This window comes from Beauveria bassiana (assembly GCF_000280675.1).
Source record: "Beauveria bassiana ARSEF 2860 unplaced genomic scaffold BBA_S00007, whole genome shotgun sequence".
NCBI classification, from domain to species: Eukaryota; Fungi; Ascomycota; class Sordariomycetes; order Hypocreales; family Cordycipitaceae; genus Beauveria; species Beauveria bassiana.
In genome coordinates, this window is record NW_007930842.1 from 150,268 (window position 1) to 168,568 (window position 18,301).

The 18,301-nt window shown below is 51.3% G+C and overlaps 4 protein-coding genes across 4 annotated transcripts; 1 reads left to right on the top strand and 3 right to left on the bottom strand.

Annotated features, from left to right (window-relative positions):
- Window positions 1-931: 931 nt before the first annotated feature.
- On the bottom strand, window positions 932-2,129 carry BBA_03262 (MYB DNA-binding domain-containing protein; the record flags this gene model as incomplete). Its single annotated transcript, XM_008598359.1, has 3 exons — window positions 932-1,186; window positions 1,249-2,040; window positions 2,115-2,129. 3 exons carry the CDS (start codon window positions 2,127-2,129, stop codon window positions 932-934), a joined length of 1,062 nt encoding a protein of 353 aa, XP_008596581.1.
- Window positions 2,130-8,060: 5,931 nt separating this feature from the next.
- Window positions 8,061-15,662, bottom strand: BBA_03263 (pre-mRNA processing splicing factor 8; the record flags this gene model as incomplete). The annotated part of the gene is made up of 1 exon (XM_008598360.1): window positions 8,061-15,662. One exon carries the CDS (start codon window positions 15,660-15,662, stop codon window positions 8,061-8,063), a length of 7,602 nt encoding a protein of 2,533 aa, XP_008596582.1.
- Window positions 15,663-16,489: 827 nt separating this feature from the next.
- Window positions 16,490-16,881, top strand: BBA_03264 (NADH:ubiquinone oxidoreductase 6.6kD subunit; the record flags this gene model as incomplete). Its single annotated transcript, XM_008598361.1, has 4 exons — window positions 16,490-16,502; window positions 16,555-16,590; window positions 16,661-16,776; window positions 16,828-16,881. 4 exons carry the CDS (start codon window positions 16,490-16,492, stop codon window positions 16,879-16,881), a joined length of 219 nt encoding a protein of 72 aa, XP_008596583.1.
- A 177-nt stretch (window positions 16,882-17,058) lies between these two features.
- On the bottom strand, window positions 17,059-17,805 carry BBA_03265 (Sin3 associated polypeptide p18; the record flags this gene model as incomplete). Its single annotated transcript, XM_008598362.1, has 2 exons — window positions 17,059-17,674; window positions 17,729-17,805. 2 exons carry the CDS (start codon window positions 17,803-17,805, stop codon window positions 17,059-17,061), a joined length of 693 nt encoding a protein of 230 aa, XP_008596584.1.
- Between the last annotated feature and the right edge of the window lie 496 nt (window positions 17,806-18,301).

Here is an 18,301-nt window from a genome sequence, read left to right on the forward strand (position 1 = left end):
TTAAACTTTTTGACGCTACAGCGTGCCAAGTTTCATCGCGAGGCAGCATATCAAGAGGTGGAATAGGCCGATCAATGCCGTTCAATGCGTCTGCTGCAACTCAAAGGCTCCGGCTGCGAAAAGTGCCGAGATAAACCATATGAAAGAACAACTACACGCACCGAATTTACATATCTGCGTTGCAGCAAGTATCAAGTCTTGTATATACACCAAGCCGGCAAGAAGAGACAAATTAATTCGAACGCAGATAAAATCAATACTTTGGCTTGGTGAATTCTTTTCATCTCTTCTTTTTCTGGTGTCTTTTTTGTCCACAATTGGGTAAATGCACCATCCAAAAGCCCAAGCCTGTTCAAATGTTCCCCATTCGTAGAGAAATTCCAAGAAAACGCCGGTGCTGGGTATTTGTGAGAAAATAATACAGCCCATTTGCAACGAATATTTGATTCCGCTTTTCCTTCGTCCTTCTCCGTTTCGGCCGAAACGCCCGCGCGCGCACACACATACATACATACACAAGCATACAACCCCTTCCATACATGCTCAACACCTAGCTAAAACTAAAGAGTCCAGCGAGGGACAGTCGGGCGAGGAGAGTTGATAAATTGGCAGCAGTGATTCGTATTCTCGTGCTCCAATCTGACAAAATCAAACACGGCTCGATGTAGCGGACTCGTATCCGCATGCGTAAGCGTAATAAATCGTGATGAACGAGGCGAGAAATCGAGAGCAATAACAGACAAACAATCCCATACCCTCGCAACAAGAACTCAAGGTAAAGAGTATCAGATAAGTAAAAAAGGGATAGTGAAAGAAGTAGAAGAAAGGCGAAGTGGGTGTCTCTCTGAATAACCGGTGCATAAAAGTCGTATTGAGCCAATCTGCCTCCAAGTGTCATAATGAGAACTGCGGCCCAACTTCGCCATTGATGTCATTGTTCCGGCATGCCCTGGTGGTGCTTCTCTGGGAAGGGCAAGTGCCGGTTTTCATTAGGATACATGATAATACCGCTCTCGGAAGGGCCAGGTTCGGGAGACATGGGCGGTTGGTACTCTTCGTCGCCAATACCGATTTGGGCGGCTCGCTCGCGACACGCCGCGGGTGTAAATCCAGTTCCTACTTTGTGAGCAATGATTCTCCATCTCTCATTTTCATAATCTTGTAGTGCGTTGCGAAGTTTTTGGTCCTGTTTTGGATCCATTAGCGATTCGAACCAGTCTCGCCAGCGGCGAATTAGTGGCAACGTACCATGTCATCTGTCCACAAGGTCGTTTTCGCCTTGAGCTTTGTGCAATACCGTACTTGTAGGGTCCCGGAAGAGCGTCCAGGGAAGAAGTCGGCGATTTGCTTCCACGTCAGATTCTTTTGCTCCTTAAGCAGAATCAGCAACTGGTCATCCTCGGCCGTAAACTTGAGTTTTGGTCCCCGGGGCCTTGGCGCTGGCATTGGCATGCCTTCCTGCCCAACCATGCTCGCAGCGGATAGTTGCCCCGACTCGTCTCTTCGCATCATTTTCGAGGGTGGTCCCATGTCTGGCAGGTGGTGGTGATGTGTCATGGGCAACGGCGGCGTGCCTGCCATCCCACTGCCTGAAGAATAGCTTCCTCCCATTGGCGTCGTCACCATGCCAGCAAGACCCGTATGCTGTAGCTCTTGCATACCTGCTGAGGCCATGTCAAAATCTTCAGGTCGTGGTCTCTTCCCTGAGCTGCTTCCTTGATGTGGAGATGATGGCGAGTGACGCGGGTTAGAAGGTGACATGTTCGGATAAAGAGGGTTGATTAAAGACCCGTGTGCTCCGAATGGGTTGCCCATACGGTCTCCTCGAGGTGGTCCCATGGCTGGACTGAAGAGAAGCTGCGAGGAGCCGTGCGGGGATGTTTGTGGTTGTGCTAGAACCTGCTGGTGGTGGGAGGTAGCAGAGTCTGTGTTCGAGTCTGTTTGAATTCGGGGGATACTAGAGTCTATGACGTCCCTTTGATAAGGGTTAGGATGGTGGTGCTGTTGGTGCTGTTGGTGGTGTTCCTGGCCATGCTGCCGCTGTGTATCGGAGAAGGCGGACGTGTCATATGTGGCGTGAACTTGCCTCTGGTCAGCAGACGGAGAGAGCTGACCAGAGTAGTCCACATTGTAAGTATGTCGATAGTTATCCGCCAGCGTGGTCTTGATGCATGGATCCCTCCAGAGCGATCCGCCCTGAACGGTCGCCGGTCTGTAGATGGAAATAATGTTCGATATGGCGCCCACGAGATGGGCGACTTGGGAGAAGAGAGAAGAGAGCCGAATTCTATCAAGAGCGGAAAGGGAAGAATGCAAGCTCCAAGAAAGGCAAGAGAAGGCCAGCAAAGTAAATCTCTTTCTCAACTCGGGGAGAAGAATGGAAGAGAGAAGAGAAAAAGAGACCTGGCTACCCTTGGCCTGCCTTGCTCGCAGTGGGTATCGGGCAAGGATAATGGGGGAGAGTGGTTGTTAATAAACTGATTGGTAACGGTAATGCAGCCGCGCGAGGGCAGCAGGGCTGGCAGAAGCGCCGGCTTGGCTGAGATGTCTGATGATGGAGGGCCCGTAGCGAGGTCGTGCTTGTCAAAAATCCAAAACCTAAAAATCTCCGAAGGGAAATCACAGCACAATGGTTGTTCCTGGCCGCTTCAAAGCAGATTGCTGGGAAAATGGAGAGCAAATGGTGTGTAGCGATGCGCTGAGCAGGGGCGTGTTTCGCCGCCGTCTCGAAAATGACGGGAATTGGAGATGAGCAGAATGTCGATTTGCGCCAACGCTCACATATAACGTAGATCCTTTTAATTTCGATTTATGCCAATATGCTACACTGATCAGATGATGGCATCAGAGGCATGAACGCTGGAGATAAGGTGTCGCGAAAGTGTCGTGAATTAGTTCAAAGTCGATGTATTCTCACAAAGATGAGGTCTCGTAGTGAAGCACATAAGATCTGACGTTTATAGCGCCGTCACAGGGATGATATATAAACGACTCGAGGCTTCGCCTTTGTGGAGATTCCTGGCATGAATATTAATGGGGGAAGGGCTCATTATACAGAGTTGATGCCGAGGAGTGAGAGAGGATCCCCATGGTGTGTGGTGTGGTGTGTGTTCTGAGTCTATCTATCAAGTCTCAAAGCTCGGAAGCCCGCCGCCAAGTTGCCAGGTCGGGTGGGTATGGGAGCCCATCGATGGCATTTCTTGACTAGATGCACATGAGATTCTACGGCCCCATGCTGACCCTCAAAGACGGCGCGGCCGCGCCTTGTCGACGAGGGGCGAGGACCTTGGGAACGCGACAATTTGGCCAGGTTATGCAATCAAGGCAATTGTGGGCAGCTAGAGAGTCGATACGGACCTTGCAACTCCAAGACAACTCCCCAGAGTCCCCATACGAGGCGCGATTGGCACCAAATTATGTAGCAGCAGCCATGGTACTTGGAGGGTATAGTTGAGTGTGAGTGGGAGAAACTGGGGCCAGCCTGCAGATGAGTGCATGTATCGCCGGCCGCCAACCGGCTTCATTAGCCAGATGCGTAAAGCTACTAGCTTCAATAAGGGTGTCTGGATAGCACGAGGAGAGAACGTGTACTGATATGCAGACACGTTGCGGTGCTTGTTGACCATAAGAGCTTTGGTGTGAGGGTACTATAGTTGAAGCAACTAGTTGCCGGATAAGTTCGTGTACAGGGGACTAGAAGGAATGGGTGGCAGACATCCTTCTGCAACGGCCACACTGGTCGACTCGCAGACAGACATCTAGCACATTGGCAGTCATGCTGGGTTGATGATTGGGAGCACGGTGTCATTTGCCAATGGACCAAAGAGCAGCAGACATGAAGCTAGCAGTGTCGCAAGGCAAGCCCAATGCAAGCCGCGCCTGGCCAGGGCGGACCGGATTGGCTGGAAGCAACAAGAAAAAAAAATGCAAGACTGCAAGTAACAGATGTCAAAGGGTGTGGGTACATGCTGCAAGACAGGGGTCGAATGAAAAGCTTTTCTGAGAGGGGTGGCTGTATTGCCTGCATAGACCAAATATACCGTTATGGTCGAGGGTGTCGGGAGGCGCGAGGTGGGTTCGTTCCTTGTCACACAGACAAAAGAACCCTTGGCCACCACAAGTCACGCACAGAAAGCGTGAAGTGGTCCATCGTGCGCGGTCAAGTCAAGAGCAAAAATAACCGCTGCTTATTATGAGGACCAACGACGAGTTTGACATGAGTGAGCGGAACCGAGCGGGCCCCGTCGCAGTCTTGACTCTTGAGTAGTTGTGCGCAGCAGGGCTCCGTATAGGGATGGATGCAGTGTCAGAATGGTTTGAGCGCTCAGGTTGACGCGCGTGTGTGAAAGGTGGTATCTTGTCCTTGTGGTGTGCCTGGCTTCAGGCTTGGCTCAACTTGTTAGTGGCTGGAGTATTATGCGGGATGAATGTCACAAGCCGTCCGCAGCTTAAAGATCAGACTGACTGCAACTGGGCGTGCGGGCGAAAGGATAGATTGGTGGCTCTTGAACTCAAGGGCCGGCAGAGCCAGCCATGTCTGTGCACATTGGATTGCAATCAACAAGGGCGGCGTGTATCCGTAGCTCGATGGACTATGAAGAAAAAAAAAGGGTCGGAGATGTGGCCCGAACCAGGTTCTGTTATAGGCGTGGATCTCGACGGACTGGAATCTTTTTTTTAAAAAAAAAAATCAGACGTGAAGCTAGAACTTGGCTGGTGCTCCGGAACGCGCAACAGGCAGATGATGAAGGCGCGGAGAACTATGCAAGATAGGCGCAAGCCAGTGGGCAGCAAGAGGAGACATATTCGTGTCAAGAAATGAAGACGATGCGTAACTTGGCATGCGGCGACGAAGATGAGGATGAGGAATCCATGCTAGGCAAGACTTGAGACGGTAGCGACTAACGAAGGAGTCCAATGGGCGATACAGAGGAAAGCTCCGTTGTGGGGGATCGAAACCAGCGGGGGCGTCGCAGCATAGCTCGAGGCCAAAAGGCATTCACCGACCGGTCGGTTTATCTGATGAAGGAGCCATGGTGAAGGACTGGCAGGTACGCTGACAGGTTAGCATGTGTTGGTGCAGGTCCGCAGGCTGTCTGGCTGTGGTGTAGGCTGAGTTGTCTCATGGCGAGTACGGGTACATGGTGATAGAATCAATGCCGAGCCGAGCGGCGGCGCAGCTGATGTACATACATCGATGTGGGATGGCGGGCGGTGGGAGATGGGCCAGGCCAGGGTGTGTGTGCGATGCGCATGTGCAGGTGCAGGTGGAAACGGTCCTGGATGAATGTATGGAGAGTGGGCTGATTTAAAAGAGAGGCCATCCAATCCGAACTCTACCCATGCAGCCAGCATTGGCATTGGAGGGGGGGAAGGGGGATTCATTTGGGGGGTCGGATTGGTGTGCATCAATTTTGCCGAGGAGCGAGGCGAGGGTGGTGGCGATGACGATGATGCTGGCTGATAATGATAGCGTTGGAGCGTTGGTGGTGATGGATGAAGCGGCCATGATGATGGCCAATCTGGTAATTTCGGCTATGGTGTTTTGGTGAAGGAAGAATTCCCTGTCTTAATCTCTACCTACCTACCTACCTACCTACCTACCTATCTATGCGTCTGCAGTGAGCCCGTTTGTTGCTGTCGGCCCGTCTTTTCTCTCAGTCAATCGCCGTTTGCTCTTGTCGCAGCGATACCCAGGCAGCGATACCCAGGCAGCGATATCCAGGCAGCGATACCCAGAGCCCCATGCGTACGTACGTATACGTACTCGTAGGTGCATTGGTAAATACTAAATAGCTGGCAGCTGGGTACCTGACTGGGGCTGGCAACTGGGTACTCCGTACAAAAGTATGTTACCCACAGTAAAATTGGCAGGGAAGAAGCGCCCCAACGGCGGGCGTGCCCCTCCTTCCTTACTCGTAAAGCCTGGTCCGCCGCGCCCCCGGTTAACCTCCGCCCAGCGGCCCAGGCACGCCGCACCACCACCAGGCTACTACCTAGCACCAAGTACTGCAGCCTTTTCCTCCAAGCAACTCAAACACTTTCCCCTCTGAGCCTCTGAGCTGCCTCTCTTGCTCTCCTGTCAAGACCAGAAAAAGCCTCCCGTCCCAAGTCAAAACCGCCTCATCCAACGCCCGTATCTCCATAGCCCCAGTCCTTCTAATTTCCTTCCCCTCTCAGGCTTTCTGCCAGCATCTATCCATCCACCCTCCATCTTCGCCCTGCCTGCGATGGGGCCAATTATTCCCACTTTGCGTTCGTGATTCGAACCAAAACTTTCTGGCGGCCATCTCCGTTTCTAATTACCTCGTCCGTCGACTGTGCGCGCTCCCAGGTATGGTTGTTCCCCTTTGCAGTGCACGCTGTGCCAACAACCAGCCCAGGAATGTAGTGTGCGCTGCACCCTGCGCTGCGGCTAGTCCCGGCTGGCTGCTCGATGCCTCTCCATTGATCCAATACAAGGCCTCCTTTGACCGAAAAAGAAGAAAAGCATCCAACATTCGCAGACGTACCCAGATGCCTCCGACTTGTGCCGTCGCGTCCTCGGCGGACCTCGCACACGAGTCACCAGCCTCACAAGCACTTACCACGGTCCATACGCCCGTACATCCGCACGTCCTACAAGTACTTCGTACACCCCAAAATTAGCCCTGCTCACCTGTCAAAATCGCCTGGTGGCGCCCATGTCTGAGTCAATCTCTCTCCAGAGTTATAGCGCCATTCCCGCTACTCCTCGAAAGCTTGCTCGCCGTGGTCCCCTTTGCCCATGTCGCTTGGCGTTGGACCAGCATATCGGACCAAGACACGAATCGAATCCTCAAGAAAATAAGACACCGCCCGCCTTTATTGTGGGCGTGCCCGTCTCAAGTCACTAGTCGGTTGCTTTCAGCGCGATCCCTCATTATCCCATGCTCTGGTAATACCAGCCGCCTCTCGCTCAGCCTCTCCCTTTACAGCTGCAACGATTGTGTCGTCATGGCCCACCACGGGGGCCTGCCTGCCCACGAGCTTAATAGCTCGCCAGAGGCTGGTGGCTGGTCTCCCGCCACTCTCCCGCCTGCTTGGCCTCTCTTCTCGCTCCTCTCGGCTCACCTTGTTGTTCGACCTCGAGTCTAACCTGTCTGTGACGCGCCCCCAAGCCCCCTTTGGCGTTGCCCATCTGCGAGCAACCCTGCGGCCCTCCCTCCGCCCCCTGCCCAGGCCAACCTTGTGGACGTGCGATGTGGGATAACAGATTGAACGTGCATAATGCATAAAATAGTCCAATTTGACTCTGCTCTCCGACTCGCCTAAACTCTTGTCTCTTGAGGCGGCGCCACAACCTCCGGCTTAAGCTTCCGGCAGCTCTTCAGCGCTGTTGCCTTCGCTGTCCTTGGCTAAATTACGCCAGTATGCATGCAAGGCTACCCCGGTGAGTTGCATTGCTTCTTGACCCTCCGCTTCATGAACTGCTTCACCGTGACGCCAGCTGAGACGTCATCTCATCTACGCCACCTCTCACAAAGACGATCGCTCCGAACAAGCCTCGCCGTGCAAGTTGTCGCGAGCGGCTTTGCGCATCTTTACCCCAACTATTCCCATGATGCATGTTAGGCATGACTTTTTCTTTCTAGGCTTGGCAACGCGGCGCATTTGGCGGCGACATGTCCGCTTCATCTGCTCGCACGTGTCAATGCCGATGCTCTAATTTCTTCGCACGCATGGGCCTAAACAATAGTCCGGATACTTGCCCTGTTTTGACCGTCTCGCACATCCATTGACGCTATCACCTGCAAGCTACGGGGTACATAGTATTGTAACAATGTCTCAAAGCTCTTTCTATTTTTGAACCCATCAAGTATGACCAACAAAGCTAGTACTACAGAGACTATCATGGGCATAACAGGCAGTTATGCTCCTCAACAGATGGAATCAAATTTGACAAACAGACAGAAAAGTACAATGATGCAACAATAAATGTCCCTCTCAACTTTCAACGCCTCGTTGCATCCTTTTTTATGCAAACCCCTTTTCCTTCTCCAATATTATTTCCCTGATTTCTTCTCTCTATTAGAATCCATTTATGCAAAGTTGTCGGAACGATCAACGCCAATATCCTCGAGCTCCGCAAAGCTGTGAAAGTGCACAGGCCGGTGCTGATCGCTGTAAAACGGCAGCGGCGTGTCAAGCTTGACGTGTACGCTCTTCTTCTCCATGCCTGCAAACGCGCTGCCCATGAAGCTATAGTTCCAGCGACCGTTGTCGGGCACGAGGAAGAAGCCGCGGAAGCGCGGGCTCAGGAGCAGCTTGCGCTTCTCACCCATGGTGGTCGTGAAGCCCTGCGGCTGGTCACTCTGCAAATCCCTGTTCTCGACGCCCCATTGGTACCCTTGCGGCGTGAGGCCCCAGGCCGACAGTGAGACGCTGCCGGGCGTAAAGGCGACGGATACAGTCACTGTATTGGTCTTGTCCCAGGAGCTGTGCGCGTCGAGCAGCTTGGCGTGCTCCGTCACGTCGGCAGCCGCCATGTAGGGCAACTCACTACCCGACGCCGTGTGGATGATGCCGAGTGGCTCCATGCCCTCGAGAAAGTCGCTTTGCGGCAGCTGCTGCGGGAGCTGCACGTTGCGGAGGCCTCCGACTTGTGGAATCATGACGATGCACTTGATCTCCTTGACCTGGTCATTGTCGGGCGCAGAAGCGCCGTAGAGGTAGCCAGCGACTTGCACACGCAGATCAGCAATAGTGATAAACTTCTTCAAAATGTTATTTGGCATGACGTAGGTGACGTCGTCGAGGTCATTGTCCATGGGAGAGACGTAGACGTTCTTGGCACGCGTGCGCAAGTTTGACGTCGCAATGGCACGTGTGCGCCACTCAGTCTTGGAGGCAAACGTCTGCTGCTCAAATTGCGACGTGGTCGTAACAATGAGATCTTCTCCGTGCACATTTTGCGTCTTGGTGGTAACGGCGGTGAGCTGAGCCTGCTCTTGCTGCTGCTTCTCGATTTCGGCCGCTTGTTGTCTCTGCATGGAAGGTGCAGAAATTTCCATACCCAGGATGATGTCTCGTACTTCACTGCTCGTCAGACTAGACACATTGACGTTGTTCTTTTTGCCGTAATCATTCAGAATAAGATCGCGCAGTTGCGTCTCAACCTTGATCCATTCTTCATCTGTCAGTGATGGCCAGATGTGATGCTCCAGCGTGATGATGGTCTTGTCAGGACGAAGAATGAGCTTCGTCTTGTCGGGGTTGACATGCAGAGCACGCAGAATAAGGACGAGACGTGAAAACGCAGTGAATGACGAGATGCTCTTTAGCCATTCGTCATACAGGTTGAAGAGAACCATCTGGGGCTCTGTGGCACGGAGAATCATGTCACCAAGCTTCTCAACCTTCATGGCGGCCTGGAACGGAAGCTGCAGCTCAGAGGCACGAATGGAGATATTGGGGAAGTCAACCAGCTGCACTTCAAGCGGATCAAGTAGACCCTTTCGAGTGACGATGAGCTGCTTCGGCTGCTCTTCAACAGGCAGAGATCGGATGAGGGCCGCAACTTCTTCAGCCGTCTTCCACTTGGCGAGCTGTCCCAGACGCTTCTGTCCGGCCCAAACACTGGTGTGGATAATCTTCAAGAACAACTGGCCTGTACGAGGGTTGAAGATGAAAATGGCACCGTTGATGGGCTTCGTGGTCAAGTTGCCTTCGAATGTCTTGTGAATGGTGACACGGTAGACATTGGTATCATCGATGAACAGCTGAGTCTTCTGACTGAAAAGTTCGGAATAGTTCTGAGAGTTGAGAAATTCTTGGTTGCTCTCGGAGGCATAGAGCTGAAGACCCTTGCGAATGCGCTCTCGCAAGACATAGAGGGCAGGGTTGGCCTTCATGACCTTGGCCATGGCCTGCTGGACAAGAACCTTCAGTCCAGGGAAGAACATTCCGAAAGCCGAGTACATGTTGTAAGCCAAATCAATACCGATCATCAGGCCGGTAGCAGATGGGTAGATACTGGCACTGTCGCTTGTGTAGTCGAGATACTTGGCTCTCGTGTATCGGTCAATGTCATGAGAATCGTAATCACCATAGCGAAGCTGAATATCAATCCAGAACTTGTTCGTTGTCGTAGGTTCAATTACATCCTTCGTATCATTGAGATGCGACGGGCGCGTAACATTCCACTTGTGGCTTGCAAAGAGCAGAATATCAGCGCATGAGCTGTTCATCTTGTAGGACTTGCGGGGATGAATGGTCTCTTTTTGCACAGTTTCAATGCCGAGAGCTTCCAATTCCTGGTCAAAAACCTGACACATATCCATGACAACAGACTCGTGAATCTTTTGCCACAAATGTGCCCGGAATATCTGAATCAAAGAGATCTTCAGTGTTGGGATTTTGCCGTGAAGGAAGATACCAGTCAAATCAAGCTGCACCTGGAAACCGACATAGACGTTGGCTCTGTTGATGGTTGGCGACCACCACAATGTGAAGCGACGGTTAGGAATCTGGTTGAGACCGGATCGTTGAGCATTGGTCAGCTTCTTGAATTTCATGCTCTCTTCAAAACCACTGTTGTGAAGCACGAGATTATCATGGCGAAGATATAACTGGTCCCCATCCACGCGGAAGCCTGCCCATTCTGTGGATTCGGACTCAAGTGTGATGCTTTCGATGCCGAACCTGTGGACTTCAGCCTTTTTGCCCGCCGAATCATTACCAGATGAGCGAAATAATCTGAACTTTGCTCTTTCCGCAGGCTCCATTGCAGCAAACTGAGCAGCAGTCATCTCATGAGTCTCAAATTTGTCAGCCTCTGACACAGCAGGCGCATTGCCACTCAGCTTCTCTTTGTGCAAGACGAGGATGTGGTTCGTAGTAACAACAAGATCTTCTTCTCCGCTTCCGATGTTGATCCGATATAGACGATCCTTGCCATTGACCACATTAAATGCGCGTCTAGGTCCTCCATCAGGACCCAGAAGCAAATCTCCCTCCTTGACATCTTCTACCGCCACTTGGCTATGATCGTATCTCAAAAGCATAGTGCCTTTGGCGAGACATGCCTTCTCCCAGAACAGACCTTCCCAAGATGCGAAACCTGTTGCTTTGAACAAGGTGTGCTCCAAAATAGTTTCGACACCACCCAATGCCTGAATAACATCGGTTCGGTAGGCGTTCAAGTTCCACAGTTTTCCATCGTGGCGCTGACTGGTCCACCAGAATGGATTGCTCCTCATCAACTGGTAAATCTTGAACTCTGCACGAGCGCGGAAGCCCTTGTCAAAGCTGAGCGTGCTGCGGTCCTTCTGGAAAAGGGTGTTGATACGGGGCAAACCACGGTCCCAGCTGTCCTCAAGATCTTCCAACGTAAGGCGGCGGTTCTGTTGGTTGGCTTCGAGGCGCTTCTGGGAGTATTCAGTCCAGACACGCTGCGAATCAATAAATTCAGCTTCCCAGGGAATGATGTATCGGAAAATGTTAGGAATCAAAGTCTCCTCGTCATGCGTCATACCAGCACGGAAGTGAGTGGTTCCAGTATCAGTCTGCTTATACCAGCGCTTGTCACTGGCAGGGATAAGAATGTGAGAGCCGGAGATCATACCAAGACCACCCAGCTCCTTAGGAGTATAGAATACGGCAGGAGGGAAACGCGAAGGCATCTTGGAGTTAAGGCCGATCTTGACTCGGGTCTGAATTTTTGTCTCACACTTGACGATGGTATCAAGCAACTCAACTGTGGAAACTGCGGCCTCGCGGTAATATGTAAAAAGAGCGATGAGAGCAGTGTTCCACTTGTTAGCGATCTTGGTGAATGTCGTCGATCCAGAAGACATCAGGATCTGACGAATTCGGTTGTTGAATTTGGCAATGTCATCTTCCGTTACTTGCAGGAAGGCATGCGCCGTTCGCTCCTTGGTTGTATTGTCGACGAGCGACCAAACGCTGTCCTTGACGGGAAACTCGTCATTCTGATTTCGGATCTTTGGCAGAATGCGAACCTCAAAACCACTCATGGAGAATAGCAAGTTGGGATTATCCCTGCTGTAGACACTGGCAAAGCTGTCATCCCACTCAATTGTAGTGACTGAGCGAGGCAGTCTGTTCTTGAGATCCCAAAACACGGCGCGGCCCAGGTTGACATCGTGACGCATCAGACGCATGCGCGAGTCGCGAGGCCAACATTTCTTGCTCCTATACCCAATGACATTCTCAAAGTTAGGGTCAGGCTGCTCCGTTAGGAAGCGCTGGATGAGATCTCGGGATTCTTCGGCGGTAAAGCGGAGGAAGACCCAGATTTTATCGATGTATCTGCTGTATAGGCGAATGGGGTGCCTGGTTTCGGTCTCGCGGTCGCGGAATTGAAGGAAATCATTGGGGCTCTGAGGAGGTCCAGCGATTTCACTGGCACGTTGAGGGCCAAGCAGCAGCAAATCGAGGACAAGGCCGTAGTACTGGAACACAAAGGCAGAGAACTGCAGACCACGGATCATGCCGTAGCTGTTGACGTGGTTCATGTCCTTGTATGTTAGTTGAACATTGTTCTTGGATGTAATATAATCAGCCAGGTTGTGATCCATGATGAGACGCAAGAGAGAGTTGAGCAAGGTCAGTTCCATCTTCTCATAGACTTTAGACAATTCGGTTTCGATCATGACGTTGCATTCGCCGTTCTCAGTCTCCCACACACCGCTCAGGTTATTGATACCCTGAGCCCACTTGTAGACGAGGAGAGGAGGCACCTCAGAGTCAGAAGGCTTGATCCAGGCAGGGAAAAGATGTCTTTGATCGGCCTGATACCAAAGGTACTGGTCAAGATAAGCATCGCTGATCTTCTCGATGGGCTCAATGTCGTAGACTGGGTTGATGGTGCTGTAATTATCGTTCATGTCAATGTTGACTTCTTTGAAAGCGCGCTGGGTGAGAAGGAATCGTTTAATGCGCTCCAAAGTAGTACCAGGGCTATCATATGCCTGCTCGATCAGGGCAAGTTCCTCACGCTGGCTCTGGTTTAGACGGCCTTTGACGGAATACGCCTCTCTGAGACGCTCCAGAGCGAGGATCAGAATCTTTGTGTCATGCTTGTAGGAAACGCTAGGGAACGGAATGGGTGAGAACTTTCTTGACTCGAGCCAGTGAACAGTCGTGGTGTAAATGGCAACTGCCTCCTCGGAAGAAACGTAAGGGCCATCCTTCATGTGGTTGTGTTGTCTCTCCTGTTCGGCCTTGAGCCACAGACGAGTCAGACGGCCGACATTTTTCTTCGCAACTGTTTTGTCGACAGTTGCACCGCGTCGAATACGCTCACGATTATAGTGTGTGACGGAGATCCACCAGTCAGCCTTCGACTTGACATATCTGAGAATAATGTTCTCAATGGGCGCAGGAAGGCCAGGAACCTTCCAAGGGATGTTACTCTTCCAACATCTCCAAGCCTCGGACAGATGCTGCAGTACTGTGTTGACCTTGCTTTGCTTGATTCCTTCGGGCATCATATCCATCAAGTCAGACATGACTGAGGCACGCAGTTCGAGATCAAAATGAGACTCAACTCGCTGCTTAGTTACCGTCTTTGCGACTCCTTTGCTGTGTCGGCCTTCAAATTGTCGTGACAACAAGTTTCCCAACCATCTCTCGAGCAGAGGGATGATACCTCTCATGAAAAAAAGCCACACTCGCCATGACGGGCCCCAGAAACCACAACCAGGGCCCTTGCCGACAGGTCCAGAGTTGAAGCGATAATATATCAGATGTTTCAAGTCCTTGCAAGTACGGATCTGATGCATGAGCTTATACTTGTATCGGTACATGCCAGTCAGTTGGCCAACATGATTGAATGCATAATGAATACCATCAGCCAGCTGGAAGGCATCAATGTTGCCAAGTCTGTATTGAACTTGAGCATCAACAATAAGCTTTGTCAATCTCAAAATCTCTCGCATGAGGTGGAAGGCGTTTCCGAATCGAGACTTTTTCCGCTCCTTGGTTGTGAGAGTTTTGACAGGCTTCAGATTGAAATTGTAATCCAGATGAAGGTATGTAAGGTTCTTGCGGTGGATCAACAAGTTCAGCATGTTGAAGCCCTGTCGGCAAACTTGAAGACCAGCCTCAACCCAATCGATGGTGGTTTGCTGGAAAAACTTGGTCTGTTTGAGCGAGCGTAAAAGATTTTGGTTGTTGTGCGCCTTGGGCTTCTTCTTGTGCAGCTCATTGAGGACGTAATTCTTGAGCAACTTCTGGTATGAGACACGAACCTTAACAGGCGGTCGATCAGAGGGGGGGTGCTCAAGATACCACTGCTTGATGAGAGGCACATCCTGTGCTCTGACCATACGTCCTGAACGTCTATTGAAGGGGAAGGGGGCCCACCAGAGCTCAATGGCCGCCGAAGTATGTTCGTTATCGATCTCCTCATCAGCAAGGAACGGCTTGACGCCAGCCGGGAGTGTGAAACCGTCCTCCTCGTCTTCTTCGTCATTTCCGGGGCCAAAGAGCTCGTCTTCGAGTGAAATGTCGACATTCTTCGGTGCAACAGTACGAGACGAAATCGGGTTGATGCGACGGTCGAAGTGGAACGTTGGTAGGTCAGGGTCATCTGGACGGTTGAAGACGACCTGAGGCTGCGAGTGCCAGGACATGTGTACGCTTCGTGGAAGCGAATTGTATAAAAATGGGTATGCGACTCGAAATTCAGTTCGGATCGGGTTTCGAAAAATGATGCGGTCAATTGCATTGAACTCGCCGAAGTCCTCCTCATTGGGGTTGATATCTTTGTACAGAGGTTCGAATCGCGGGCCACCAGGCAGAGCCACGTTGAGAGCCTTGGCAGTCAAGAGACTTTTGAGGTCGAAGAGATAGAAGTAGTTCTTATCGATGACATCGGATATGAGGGGCCTGCTGAGTCGAAAGAGCGCAGCCATTTGAGGCAAAGTCATATTCCATGACTTGTAACTGGGTCCATTTACATGCGGGGTATCGAGTAGCGGGCGGTGATCGTAGAACCATTCGTAAATAGCTTCGTCTTCTTCTTCGTTCAGCTCCATCTGAATCGGCTCGAGAGGCTCGACGTCTTCGATATTCTCGGACCAGGAGAGCGGCGGTTCTTCATCGTCGAAGGGTGGGAAACGCATGCGCTTGAATAATCTTCGATCAGCCTTTTCCTTGCGCATAAAGGTCCACATCATCGCCCACTGCGCAAAGAAGACAGGCTCGATGACACGAGGGATCTCGTTCACGAGAGTCAGGCAGCCATTGACGTGATACAGGACTTTAACTTCACGCGCTGATTCCCAGGGCATTGGCATGTTTTCGAGGAGCTTCAAGACAGCATGAGGCATAAACTTCAAGGCGCCAAGGTAGCTGCGCTTGTCGTTTGTGTATCTTCTTTGCGACACGTCGCCAATGTCGCGAACAATCTTGCGCAGATGCTCGGGAGGCATATCTGCCTTCTGCGTCTCGACGAAGCCACCCCTACGCTTCTCTCCGAATCGATTGCGCTGATGTCGAAGCCATTCCTGCTTCTTTTGGGCAAACTTGGCAATGTGAGGGTTACTCGGCTGAAAACCTGGCGGAGGAGGGGGCGCCGCGGGGGCCGGTCCTGACGGAGGAGGTGGCAGCGATGACGGCGGCGGTGGAGGGGGAGGAGGTCCCCATCCCGGGGGTGGTGGTGGCGGATGCGACATTCTTAGGCTCGACGAACAGTCGTGATGGTCAGTAATCGATGCTCTGCCTAGTTGATGGCTTCACGCCGCCCGCGCGTGTCACGACGCGCAAGATACTATAATCTCAAGAATTTGAGAAGTAAAGTACCCAACGCTGTTGTATAATAATCTTCTCCCGATGGAGGAGGTGCCGTTTTCACAGCTGCGTAAGGCAACAACCAAGCGTGGTGTTGATGAAACTATTTTGGCTGGATCACTCTTTGAGACGGGTAATTTTCTAACTATCAGGGACAGGCAGCTTCGCGCTAGCTCGCCACCATTGGAGCGCTGTCACGTGATGCAATTCCGCGTTTATGCTGTTTGTTCACGCTCAAGCTGCAAATGTATATTAATTTTCTAGTAGATGTATGAGAGAATCTTTCTGTTGTTTTCACTGCCTATTTCTAAATGAAATTCGGCGAAAGAGCTTGTGAGCCATTGTCTAACTCGAGGGTCATGTACCACATGCTTCACCGCAAACGCAATTCTGGGAGCTGTATTATTACAAACGCGAATTCATAAGAAAACACATGTGAATCACCAAGAATAAGTCAGAAGCTTTATCAATCCGCTATCGAGAGGGATTATTCTCGAAAACCAACGAAACAAACTCAAAACCCCCATTAACCGTCTCGCGATATTCGCATCTGATCCCGATGTAGGGTATGCGAGTACAGTTGCGACCAACCAATCAGAGTGGTGGAATTCGCATTATGTAATGCACTAGATCGATCAAGCCCGACCAGCATTGTCGGACCAGCTCTGACATCCCAATCACCACAACTCACACTGCCTGCAGACAAACCAAGATGGCGCACCTCAGTGAGTTTGCATAGGTCAAATCAATTGGATCCAGCTAATGAATAAACGCTAGACGTCAAGCCGGATCCGGCCTACCTGAAGCTGCAGGGTGCGCATGATTTCCTCCCCCGAATACCGAACCGCGAACCGGCCGAGCTTTGCTAACTTTGGAGAAACAGCGATGCAGAAGAGTCGCGTACAGTACTTCCGCTGGACACCAAGAACTGCTCGCATCACCACGATGTACGTCATCGTGGTGCCCGCCATCATGGGCTACATTGCCTACAAGACAGACGTGAGTAATAAATGTCTAGATCAAGATCATATCTAACGAGATACTTTGCAGGGTCTCTGGGACCTACGGGCGAAAAGAAAAGGTGACACCGCGTACGAGAAATAAATAGAGATCTGGAATGGTGTGGTTTTGAGGGAGAACCGTGTACATATATCGATCATTTGTGCCGCAATAATATCAATTGTCGACCACCTTCGAACATCCGAAACCCAACAGTGACAATTGATTGGGTATACATACATATGCATCGAACAATCCCCCTTCTCGCAGAGATCAACCGCGTCACCAACCGCCTCTGCCACGACCGCGACCCCTCCCACGGCCAGGTTGTTGCCGTTGATTGTTTGCTCTCCAATCACCACGCGGAAATCGCGGGCTCCCATTTATGGAGCCACCGCGGAAGTTTTGGCTGAAGTTATTTCGACGGTTACCAAAGGCTGATGGCTGATCTGGCAGGGCTTGCCTCGGGTGCTCCTGTGACTCTGTGGCGTCGTAAGCAGGCGCGATGGATCCATCATCTAGTGGTGGCAGTAATGCGCATGAAATGTAGTCTCCGGCCGCAAAATGCGCGTCTTGTAGTGTCCATATAGTACCCCTACGGCCTCCAGCGTTGTGACCGAGATCCTCATCGTCTTCAGCACCAGGGCCACCAGTACCAATAACGAAGCTGCCCAGGTCCTTGACGGCAAACTTGGCTTTTCTACCCGCAGACCCGGAGCCTATACTTTTTAAATCCGGGTAAACAAGCTGGAATACGACTCTTGTGCCTATTGATGGAGAGGGGAGCGGATTTGGTCGAGCATCCGCGAGCTCATGTACTAATTCTTGAAGAGAGCATGATGGCCAGGTATAGACGTTGATGAAGGAGAGTGATGCCGGATGCGCAAAATTTTCTGGGCTAGAACGATACAGGTCAGTGACTGCCCATGGATAGCAACGATGTTGGACATACTGGATCAATGAGCCAGAGTTGTAGAAGAGGCGGACTAGAAAAGGCGGCTCAGGCGGAGATTCGCCCACGTCCGACATTTGCGACACTATGGGGATCAATGGACGTTGAACAGTCTCCGAAGTCAATGACTTTATCAAGTTAGACGATAAGTCGTTGGAGGAATGTTATCTCAAGATGATGGTCAGTGACGGCCTCAACTTTAGTCGCGGTGAAAATAACCGGTAAATAGCCGAGAACACAGTATTATCCCAAGTCGAATCAGGCCAGACCTCTAGTTCAAGTCACAGGAAGTTAAGTAAAAACTGCTCTAAATCGTTTCGTGTATGTTTTGCAACTAATTCCCCATCCTTTTCTGTTCCCAATGTTTTCATCTTCTTAACTCCTTCTTACCACCTCTAATTAGCTGCCGTCGTCTAAGCGATGCTGGCGCTTGTTAATTGGCACAAAAGCTGACAATTTAGCGACCTTTTGTTAGTTTGCAGGTGGGCTTAAATTCCGTCTGTGTTAGAAGAGACCTGTACGGAGTAATCTAGTTGCGTTTTTCTAATTACCGTCTTTCGCTTTACCTCATTC